General features: G+C 43.9%; 1 protein-coding gene across 3 annotated transcripts in view; it reads right to left on the reverse strand.

Annotated features, from left to right (window-relative positions):
* Positions 1–12513, reverse strand: part of pde4dip (phosphodiesterase 4D interacting protein) — an 86338-nt gene that overhangs the window by 45550 nt on the left and 28275 nt on the right. For all 3 annotated transcript variants that reach the window (XM_080771013.1, XM_080771020.1, XM_080771021.1), the window contains exons 4-5: positions 4745–4855; positions 1636–1712 (exon numbers count right to left, since the gene is read on the reverse strand). In XM_080771013.1, the coding sequence (XP_080627139.1) occupies positions 1636–1712; positions 4745–4855 (188 nt within the window). The remainder of the gene's footprint in view (positions 1–1635; positions 1713–4744; positions 4856–12513) is intronic.

The following is a 12513-nucleotide window of genomic DNA, read 5'->3' on the forward strand; positions in this document are numbered from 1 at the left end:
CCGACAAATTAATGGACAAATTGAAATCCCATCTCTTACTAGCTCTCTCTCTCTCTCAAATTTATATACTTGTTATATAAATTGGTTGGTTCCAAATGTGTGTGCTTTGATTTCATTTTTTTGTTTGGATGATTGACTCAAGTGGACACAGCAGGCAGCTTGTGGGCCGTAGATTCATAGGCAGTGCCAGTGAGTGTGCAGCAGACGAGACTCATATTCTGATAAACACATAAACAGGTGCCAGGGCTCAGATAGTGTTGTACTCAGAATAAACCACGTGTCCTTCCTCCTGTATCCTCTCTGCATTCTCCCATTATCATTCTCCCCCCAACCCGACAGGCAAGGCTCTGCCTCCTCTCTCCTCTGTTCTCCCCCTTTCACTCTTTCCTCCTTCACCTCCTTTCATATCCCCTGTTCACATCCTAGAGATGTCCACAAGCCTACTTCAGTCGTAGCTCCCTACATGGCATTCCACTGGGTTTATGCTGTTTTCTGACAGCTAGGTGAGTCTGCAGGGCAGCGGGCTACAGTGTGTGCTGAGAGGCTGAGGGCCCCGAGGGCCCCGAGGGCAGCTGCACAGGCAAATCCAGAGTTACAATTTAATTCTGAAAGGTCCCTGCAGGTCAATTTTTCACTTTGTTTTTTTACTGTGCAGGATCTGCTTTGGACACATACGGTATGAAGAGCAGTCTGCAGTCTGGTGCTGTAGTGTTGGGCTTCTCCAAAAGATAATAAAAAATATAAATAAATTCAAAAAACAGTCGAGAAATTACAGTTACCGTGTGGGGGCCCCCGGGGGTCCCCGGAACATCCAGACCCCCAGGAACGCGTCCAGGGGGCCGGTTCCCGCGAGCCACCCCAGGGGGTCCCTGTACTGTACTGTACTGTACTGTACTGTACTGTACTGTACTGTCACACCCGAAATCACGTAATGGCTGCTAAAAACTCAGCTTCCCATCATGCAGCTGTTCACAGTGTGAAGCTCAACAGCGCCACATGGCTGCTAAAAACTCAGCTTCCCATCATGCACCTGCGCACAGTGTAAAGCTCAACAGTGCCACTTTGTCACCTGTTGGTACCTTAGAGTATAATGAATAGAGAAGGCACCCAGAGGAAACCCTGAGGCGAAATGGACATAGTGGCCGAATGAAGGTATTGCAGCCTGGCCCCAAACACATGAACGTGCTGTCCGTTGACTATCATTGTACACGTTCACGACGGACGACGCTTGTGCGCGTTCAACGGCAGCACGTTCATGTGTTTGGGGCCACTCACCATTAGCACGTTCATGTGTTTGGGGCCACTCACCATTGCAATCCGTCCCAGAATGCACTCTGTTCCTACCAGGAAGGAGGAGTGAAATCGCCTCATGCGCTTTTGAGCAACTTAATGCAAGTGGATGGAAGGAGAACTCGGGTGTCTTCTCTATTCATATATACTCTAAGGTTGGTACTCTAAACAGACATAGGGACACACAGACTCCTTGGAGTGGCTGCACCACTCAAATATCTTGATGCATTCAATATTTATTTGAAAGTTCTAAGGTTTATGACAGCAATGTGCTGTGAAGATGTGTAGGGAAAAGAACATCAGGGAGCTCAGATCATGTATGAGGTGACAGAGAAAAGTACTCACAGAGCATCGTCCAGAAGCTGCTGTCTCTCTTGCAGGTCTTTCTTCAGACTCTCCACCTCAACCCTCAGCTCTATGTTCTAAAAACAAAAGAAAAAGGCATAGAGTTTCATTAGCTCAATAATAAAATGCATATAATCAGAATTGGACATACTGTAATATGTATTTATGAGAGTTGGTTCTGGAAAGAGTGTACTGTATAGGCCGGGGGTGTTATGTCACTCTATGTAATATGTGATATGTATACAAATTTGAAATTTGCAAGGTATAAATCCTTGTTCAAAAAGGAAACCTAACGTTAGTTATTCTTTAAATACAGGGGAGTTTTTTGGTTGGTGTCCTACTGTTTACACTTGGTCAAATATGCATGGTTGTTGTTTTTGTATGTCTGTACTCAATTATTATTGTTATTTTTTTATATTGTTTTAATGATGATAATAACTGTAGGGGGGAGGGATGGGGTGAGGGAGAAAATGGAAAAAAATAGTATGTTCAAACTAAACTTAAATTGTTGAAACCCGCTACCAATAAACATATATAAAATAATATATATATACCTTGCGTGTGTACTGTGCACCACTAGAAGCAGTGGTGTAAAGTAAGTACATCTATAACTAGTCTCTGTATGTCTGTACATCTTTAATCCACGTAACTCGAGAACCGTTCGCCCAACTGACTTCAAATTCGACACACACGTTCCACACCCCCAGAGGGGAGTGCAGCTATTTGTGTTTTCAAAGTGTTTCTACGTTGCCGTATTGATCATTTTACTTAGGTAAGAAATGTGAGTACTCTTTCCGCCACTGACTGAAGTCATACTGAAAACAGAGCAGAGGGTTTCCTACCCTTCACGTGCCAGAGACCCATATCTCTGGGCTATAAATAGAAGAGTGGCATACTGTATGAACACCTGCTGGTCCGTCTCTCTCCCCCCTCTCCCCCCCCCCCCCCCCCCCCCGCCACCCCACCCCTACACACAGCAACATGAGCACTTTTAACATTCTGCACTGGAGTATAAGGTAGCAACAAGCAGGATAAAACTGCATCTGTCCGCTCACGTTTAGGTGTTGCTCTGTGGCGATGACGGATTGACGTTATAATGTGTGCCGCGAGACTAGAATGACTGTGCGATGGTTCACTGGTGAACTTTGAGGGGTTCATGTTTATGTGTATATACTGTACACTGTGTATATACTATATAGTAAAGCACGTTCGCTGACATGCTGACATGCTTTCATGTTCACTGCACACTGATGTGTAATGCAACCAAGTCTACTGGCGCATGCATGCGTACAATAAGTCAAGGCCTGGGGGGGGGGGGGGTTTGGGCAAACATAATGTAGGTCATTGGGTTTTTAATTACCTACGTTGTTAGTCCCTCTGTTAGATACTCTGATGGTGACCTTTATTATTATTATTACCCATTATACCTAGTTGTTTCAGATCTGAAAAACATGCAATTGGTGTCCTGCATGTTTTCTTTTTCAGAATGAGCTTGTGGGATAATGTTAATACTATGTTTTGCACAATAAGCTACGTAATTTTGCAAAAAGCAAAACCTCAGTGCTCATAAACTGTTGGATGTAACTGCAAATCAAACCCATTACTGTACGATTTTGCATTACAGTGCCTATACCCTTTCTGCACTGTAGAATCTCTCCGTGTCAAGAGAAAAGCTAATATAATAAATGGATAATGGTATCGTGATAAAACACAATCCAGATAATTCAGTCATGTCCGTGCTGTCACCGAGGAAACTCGAGGTTTCTATGTTCTATGAGAGCAGAGAGTAAACATTGATAAAATAAACACATCATAACCACAACACAGATGGTCTGTGCTTCTGGGGTGTCAGTCAAGAAAGGGCAAAGACATTAACACAGAGATGATGTTGCCAGCTTTATGACACAGAGCATAGGGTCAATCATTCAACTTGTGTGGTTGTATCATTCACACACTAATAATCTGAGTTTAATGAGCTTCATATGGACGGAGGATATTAAATCAGTATGTCTTTATTTAGTACTGGTATAGACAGGCTGTAGCCCTTGGTTGTCTGCCAGGGGCTAATGTTCAGATGAAGACAGGAGAAAAATGCTCTTGACTGGCCATTTGAACTAGAGAAAATTGTGGTGAACTGAATAGCCTTGGCGGTCAAGTGCCGTAACAAAAGCACATTTAGGCCGTACTGGAGTGCATTTGATTGTTTACTGTAAAGAGCATACATTGCGGTCGGAAACATAGACGCAAAGATGATCATGTCCCTGACAACGAGCAGTTTCACCAGAGGTACTGTGGCCTGATGGGGAGTGTCTACTGAAATCCAATTGGCTGGCTTGCCGGCCCAGACAGCAGCTGCTAAAGCTGCTAAAGCTGCTGTCGCCTTACTATTGCTGCTGTCTCCTTACTATTTGTATATTATCTTTGGTGAGAACCACATATAAGCCCTCCCTGGGTTTCTTTTCTCACCTGCACACACTTCTCTTTTATTGATGTTACCTTTTTTTGTACTGTTTTATTGTGCAAATAAACTAAATTAAACTAAACTAAACCTTCTCAGTCAGTCCTGACTAGTCTCCACTCATCATTTCTGCATAATATCAGGTATTGTACACAAAATGTGAAATGAGCTGATGTCATTAAACAAGCGTACATTAATTGATAATATTTTATGCTGGTTGACCAATTGTATTAACAAACATATTATGGTTATTTGCATTTTATTATCAGCACTAGCATTGCTGTGGCCCTCAATCAGAGCTATATGACTGGCCGTGGGATCTCAGAAACTGATCTGGGACCTGCTGTCAGGATTACCTTACAACATTACAGCCTAACAACAAGAGAAGCACACAGCATGTGTTGACGTGCAGCTGCAAGGCGTTGCATTCATACTGTACGCCACAATGTCTCAGTCAGTCAAGTCAGTGGCATCTTCTTTTTCCAAAAGTTTGGAAAAGGCTTTTTTCTTTTACTTGAGTATTAGACTGAGCATCATGCATACATTATACAGTATGCACACTCTCTAAGGAACATACTGTACATACATGGATATAACACTGTACATACTGTGCATGCATGCAAACACACAACAGCAGAATCTCTGGCTCACCCTCTTGTGCACATTGTCGCCACTCTCCTCGTACTTCTGCTGGATCCTCTCCTCCAGGAAGTAGATCCTGAGCTTCAGGCTGAAGTTCTCCTTCTTCAGGTCATTGAGATGCTGCGAGATAGTACGATAACCAGGACAACCATCGTTAGACATGTCGTCGTCAGGCGTGTGTTCATCCCAGGGGGCTTCACCGCCCCCCATTCAGCACCATAGTAGTACCAAGCAAAAGAAAAGAACTAACAAAAACTACAATTCTAACAATTTAATATTTAAAATAAAAGGCGTAGAGAGCAGACTTTGGCTCTCTGTCGTTCCTCGATAACTCGAAGAACGGACTGCCGGTCACATTTAGATTGGGGGAAGGTCAGGGGGGGCACAGGGGGGTGGGGAGGGAGGTGACTGTTGGATGTTTCTTTTTTTAACACCAGGAAGACACGGCAAGAATATGAGACTGGAGAGAGAGAGAGAGAGTGTGTGTGTGTGTGTGTGTGTGTGTGTGTGTGTGTGTGTGTGTGTGTGTGTGTGTGTGTGTGTGTGTGTGTGTGTGTGTGTGTGTGTGTGTGTGTGTGTGTGTGTGTGTGTGTGTGTGTGTGTGTGTGTGTGTGTGTGGGACAGATAGATAGCAGGCACACATGCTGGTCTACTGTTGATGAGTGGACAACATTCAAACTCATGAAAGCTACTGCTGAACTGGTGTGGTGGTTGCATGTTGTCTGGACAGTGAAATAGTCAAAGAGACAGTATGGGATGTCTTCTAAGCTCATACAGTGCTGAACACTGATCTAAAGCCTACTGTAGGACACAACTGTTCAGCTCCCTTTCACGGTGTCTCCTAAAAGAGAATCCACTCAGGCCTGGAATGGCAGCTGCTGCGAGCCCCCCGAACGTACAAACACACAGAACATTTAAGTGTGGTGTTCATGTTCATGTTCAATTTGGGAATATGTTGTAGGAGTGTGGAATATGCAGTACATTGTCTCTCTGGGGCTGGTTAGGCTTAAGGCATATTATTCATTAAATTAATGTACTACTAGACAGACACTAGTTTCAAAATTTCATGCATCAATAATGTGACACAGGACCATGAAGGTTATTCTAGATTGTACATTTATTGTGGAATAGCTGCAAACTTCGGGGGTTCAGGAGAGGCATGAGAGGGCGGACAAACCATGGAGTGGCGCTATAGCTCCACTCTCCTGTTCCTGTTCACCTGAGCTTATGGAAATCTGACTCTCAAAACCTCAGAGAACTGCAGTGATCTGAAACTATTTATAGTAACCCCACACACACACACACACACACACACACACACACACACACCCCGGCTGTCATTGTGGAACGCTGGACTCACACGAGCAGGTCTGCCCCCTTGTTTGGGACACATGCAATGGGAGAGATTGAATGAATGACTAAACGACACAAGCATATTAATGATTTATGTAGCACATCACACACGCATTGCACCCCTCAATCCAGCACTACAGACTTTGGAATATATTATGACCAAAAATATACTCTCTGTGACATAAATGAATAACGTTTCATTTAGCAGCTGGAAAACACACTGACCACAGTACTCTATCCAAATTATGTGTATTGGGAAAGAGTTGAGAAGACCTCTGATTCACGCACACACACACACACACACACACACACACACACACACACACACACACACACACACACACACACATTTAACATGTTGCTTTTCTCTGTTCTCGTTATAGTGAAACTTCCGAAGTTTAGTCCAAGAAGACGGATACAAGCCAATCAAGTTACCGGTACTTTATTAAAGACACTAACTAACTTTAGATGGTGTGTTGTTATCAGAATCAATGACAATCTGAAAAGTGCATTGAAAAGTTACTCTTTACAGTAATAACTGTAACTGAGTGTCTTGTCTCGATGTGCTCCATTGTTCTAAACCTCTGAGGTTTCTTCATGAAACATGTTGAGGACTTTATGTGTGTCACTGTCAAGTAGCCTCGGGGTTTTCCAGGTTGGCAGAGGGAACATTTCAATGACAATAGCTATGTGTGGACAGCAGAGCACTGACTCTTCCCTGCGGGCATTTGGGCATTTGTCTGAATGACGTTACTGTAGGCATTCTGAAACAAGACGGGTGTGTGGTGTGTGTTTGTTTGTGTGTTCAAAGTTTGGTTCTGTTTGTACATGTTCATGTGTATGTGTGGGTCTCTCTCTCCATCATCAGTGATCCCAGAAGACATGTCCAGGCTGTCTCCAGCCGGGTGCAGGAGGAACCAATCAGTCATGATGGTAACAGTGAAGCTGAAGCACAATAACAAACACTGCATACAAATCTACATGGTGCATTGATGGATTCTGGGGGCCAAGGCCCAAGACAATGGGGCCAATGCCTAACCAGGGACTCTAGAGACTACCGAGGGCCCCTGGGGTAGGGGGTGGCGGTATTGACAATGACAATTAACTATTAAATGTATATAGGGCTCATGCTCACCAAGCGGCGAAAACCCCCTTTTGTGAAGTCATCATCGACAACGATGGACTGCCGTAAGCATGTGTGCGTGTGTGTGTGTGTGTGTGTGTGTGTGTGTGTGTGTGCGTGCGTGCGTGTTTTTTTCTACTCCCTCATGTTATGACTAACTGTCAGTGTAACTGAGTTCTTGTTGTCCTAGTCTAGTGTTCTTTGTCTTGTCCTATGTTTTTATTCTCCTTCTCAGCACTGCACCCCAAGCTAGTAATAAGTGGATTGGGGGAGGGTTTGTCTTAAGGGAGGACCAGCAGGCTGGCCAGCGGACCACGTCATCACACTCTCATGTCATTATAACTCAGCCATAACCATACCAGTAAGACGCCCTGAGGGCAAGAAGCGCTGAAACAACAGAGCTTCTTAATACGGCACAGTTAAGAAGCAGGAGTTAAATGATTAATTTAACGTCGGCAGAGAGTGTGGATGTCACGCTGCTGGGGCAGATCGGTGTGTGCACACAGACTGCCGGGTGGCGGTTAGACTGCAATAAGGAGTTATCAATGCAGTTACGCCCATATATGGAGTGTGTTGTCTAACCTCAATGTGTCATCCTCACAGTACGTTTTAACAGTGCGTTATTCTGTCTATGGGACCCGGAAACGTATACGTTTCATTAACAGAGTCATTTGTACATACGGTAGTTTTTATATTTATTTTTACATACAAATAAATATCATGCAAATACTGTAGACTGTAGTACTGTACGTCCGATAAATGTGTACAGGTGCTTTCTTGACCTCACACAACTCAAGTAGTTTCCAGTGTGTTTGCATGCCCACCCGACTGCACATTCTGGGTAGTGTGGGGTACGGGGGACTTAAAACATAACTGGCCCATTGGCATCCTTGAGTCTAAATCCGTCCCTGATCCCTGATGCACACACACACACACACACACACACACGTGCGTGTGCGAACACACGTGCGCGCTGATCGTTGCTGGCCCAAACTCAATCAGGGAGTGCATCAGAAATGTATCATCTGTGACAATAGTGAATAACAATCTCTGTTGACAGACTTGGAGAAAACACACATGACCACAATGGCCTCATCCAAAGGTCACGCAGCAGAGAGAGATGACTGAATTTATTACAACACGACGTGCCCATAAAATGAAATCATCATATTTCTCCAGGACTTTTCCAGCGTCAGAAGCATAATCCAATATTGGAGGGATGGGGGGGCGAGTCGACGACACACATCAGACCATTTTTCCAGTCTCGTACTCTGCACCCCACTGCTTGGTATTATTAGGGGGACATGCGTGGACCCCCTTCATTAGCATCAGGATGGATTAGCATTAGACCAACGCAGCGAAAGTATCTGGGCACCGTGCTGCGATCACCTCACAGCAACCACGTCTCATAGACATTTTCCAGAGATGCTGCCTCCGGCCAAACACTGTCCTTATCCCCTTCATTTGCATCTGCCATAGACGGGTGTTATGTCGCCACGGCAACACGCGTTGGAAGTTAGTCATAACAGTTCTGGCCTACTGTTTCGCTCGCGTGTCAGCGTAGACTTTGAGGAACAGAGCCCTATGGGAGAGCAGTGGGAAGATACGTGTGCGTGCGTGCGTGTATGTGTGTGTGCGCGTGTGTGTGTGTGTGTCTGTGCGTGCATGCGTGCGTGTTTGCGTGCGTGCATGCGTGCGTGTTTGTGTGCATGCATGTGTGCGTGTGTGCGTGCGTGTGTGTGTGCGTGCATGCATGCGTGCGTGCATGCGTGCGTGTGTGCGTTCGTGTGTGCGTGCGTATGTGTGTGTGTGTGTGTGTGTGCGCACGTGCGTGCGTGCCTGCATGCATGCGTGCATGCGTGTTTGCATACGCGCGTGTGTGTGATTGTGTTTTCTCGTTTGTGAGGATCAAATAACTGTCAGGAATTTCCTCACAAGGACAGAGATGTGGGAAATAGTTGAGAGTGGGAAGGATCGTTGTGCCGGGAATAGAGGATATTCTGCCAGAGCAAAATTGTTCAAGGGTCGGTTTTGGGGTCAATGCTCAGTTTTAGAAGTTCAGGTTAGATTTCGGTTTAGGGTCCAAATACTTGTGTAGTATTGTCAATGTATTGTGTATTTATGTGTTGTGATTTTTTGTGTGCTGAAGGCTGCTTGGCACAAAATGAATTTCCGCAAGGACAAATAAACCATCTATCTATCTATCTATCTATCTATCTATCTAAAATAGGGTCAGACGGTGTCAGTGGAACTTGTGAATGCAGTGTGCACAGGAAAGTGTGTGTGTGTGTGTGTGTGTGTGTGTGTGTGTGTGTGTGTGTGTGTGTGTGTCTGTGTGTGTGTCTGTGCGTGCGTGAGAGAGAGTGGGAGGACGTGGTGGTGGGGGGTGGGGGTTGGTGGTGATGGTATGAGTCCCATTGCCAGTAATAGGAGCTCCTTGATGCCAGTTCGCTAGAGGTTTTCCAGTCTCGCTGCCTGCCAGTGCCTGGTACTGCCAAAACCTTGCACTATAGTGTGAGAGAAGGTCTAATTATTGTGTTTATTGTACAGCTATGGCACACAGTATAGGCATGGCGGTTGAATTATAATTTCTAAATGTAATTAAATCATCTTCAGAGATGACCCAAATATACACAAAAATAGGTGAAATCATAGGGTGGAGTGATTACTTTTAGAATATGTTTTAAGATGCTGATTTAGGCTTTATGCTACTGTTCAAGCCATTTCAGCTTGGTAGAAAAATAGAGTGAATAATGTACAGTAGTGTATACAATGGAAGAAAATGGAAAAGGGATGACAGGGCTCAAGAGATACAGGATCTACATGATTCATAAATTCTAGCAAATTCAATGATGCAATTAAAACAAGACAAGACAGGGCCCAATATTCAATATTTCATGGCTCGCAATTGAATGTGGATTCTATATCATATCGATGATGGCGTCTGTCTGGAGAGATGGAGAGACATGCGAGTCAATAAATCTGCCGCTGATTGATTGGCCCAATGGTTTCCGAGATAAGCTCCAATATACGTTTTGCCTCTGACAGAGCCACCTCAGCCACGCCATGAAAACGTTGACCTTTGTGGTAGGATTTTAGAGTGCATTCAATCAAGATATGAGTATATTGTATACAGCAGGAAATTACTTGTACAGGTGATACTTCCAACGGATGGCAAAGGCTGGCAGACGAGACTGTGACTGAGCAGGAGAGACAAGCTAAATGTGAACCACATACTGCAGAGTAGACCGCGGCGACCACACACAGAATGCACACAGAACCAGTGGGGGTTCACGTCACAAAGTCATAAAGTATGCATAAGTGCTGAAGCCTCTGCAATAGACATTAAGCTTTATTTTTATGTTTCACACTTTGAATAGATTAACAAGGGAAAGGAAAGGTCACATGACCTACTGTCCTCACGCTGCTAACGAAAACACAAGCTGAGTCGACTGAGACCTATTTAACAAGCACGTAGAGCAATCCAATTTATAATTATTTCTATTTGGTTTTCCCAGTGAAGAGTCACTGCTTCTCAAACCACATGGCACTGAATGATTTGGGCCCACGTTCAGAAAGAAGGCAGGACGCTGTGATTCACGCCTTTTGCAGAGGAAAATAAATCAAGCATAAACCTTTACATTTCTGCTGTCTGCGAAAAGGATCCAGTCTAAAGGAAACATAGAGTAATGTTAAAGAACTGATCAAGAAACGTCATGTATGTAGCACAATGTCTGGGTCTGGGACCAGTGTCCAAAAACATCACTTTTAGTTAGAAATAAGTAAATATTACTACGGTACATGTGCAATAAATCTACTGTACATACCTGTATATGTGTAAATGTCTCATTAAGATCAACCTCATCCAAGTATATCTATCTGCACTCATGTATACATACGTAGATAGTGACCTCACACTGATGTAGTATCAGTACATTCCAGTGAAAGGAAAAGGTTGCTTTGAAGTGGAGCCATATTGTATGAACTATAAATCCCTTCAGTCTATTATGCAATCTGTTCTTAGAGTAGCACTTGTAATTAAGTCAGTACAAACTGTGCAAACGTATTTAACAGTTTCTATGTATGTATGTATACTAGTGTGTGGTTGATTCTGTTACATAATGTCTATATAGTATAATCTGTGTATGACTGTACTGTAGAATTATATTGTTTTGTTTCTTGGACTGGCTGTTCTGGAATTTTGAAATATTGTTGCTGCATTGTACAGAACTTATATTCTGTACTATTTTGAAAAATAAATAAACATTTGAATTATTTAAAAACACACCTGTGTGAACTGAGTGGTGCAACTCCCCTCTCCCCCTGCCTCTCTCTCTCTCTCTCTGTAATTAGCAGGCAACAGTGCAACACTATCTCTCTCTCTCTCTGTTTCTGGCACAACAGCGCCACTTTTGCCCCTACTGGTACTCTAAACATAGTCACATAGGACGGACATTGCTGTTCCTTGGAGTGGTTGCGACACTCAAAAAAAAAAGCAGAGACACTGAGGCCAAGAAGAAATCCCTAAGGGGACAAAACAAAGTATATCTCACACGTAAGCACCATTTAGAAGATGAACGACAAAACGTAATGGACCCAACACTACCGTTTTTTCAGAACCCTCAGTGATATAGAAAAATTCTCCAATTTATCATTTGGTAAAAATGTTACACATTTGCTGTAAATGTATCCATTTGTAATTGCAACTCTGATTGTGTACAATTTTGTACATCATTCTCAATCAAATGAACAGTGAGGATTTACAGACACAAGACACATCTCCTCAAATCAAGCAGCATGTATGCTCCCCCATGTCTCTCTCTCTCTCTCTCTCTCTCTCTCTCTCTCTCTCTCTCTCTCTCTCTCTCCTTCCCTCTCAAATCATTGCCAGATGTGTTGAAAGCCTGGGCTGCCAGCAGTACAGTATATAAGTGGAGGACTAGGGTGGAAAGACAAGGTAGGTATGGTACTAGGGTAGGTGGGTAATGGGTGGGTCTCTGCCCCAGTGCCAGCGTCACATCAGGACCTGGCTTGATGCAGTACTGATGGTATGAAGAATCTATAAGATGGCTTTTTCCAGCCTGTCGGCCAACCTGTGGTGCGCCAAAAAAATAAAAGTGAGTCCCTGTGGCACATGAGATTCATTGGCCCAAACCACCACAAAAACAGTTTCAATCAAAACATATGGACTCAAGTAACTTATAAAACACACACGCACGCACTCACACACACATCAAACACACGGATACACATTCATTCACACACGTATACGTAGTACGTACTGCACACATCTATACCGCGC

This window comes from Protomyctophum bolini, assembly GCF_963924005.1.
Source record: "Protomyctophum bolini genome assembly, chromosome: 8".
NCBI classification, from domain to species: Eukaryota; Metazoa; Chordata; class Actinopteri; order Myctophiformes; family Myctophidae; genus Protomyctophum; species Protomyctophum bolini.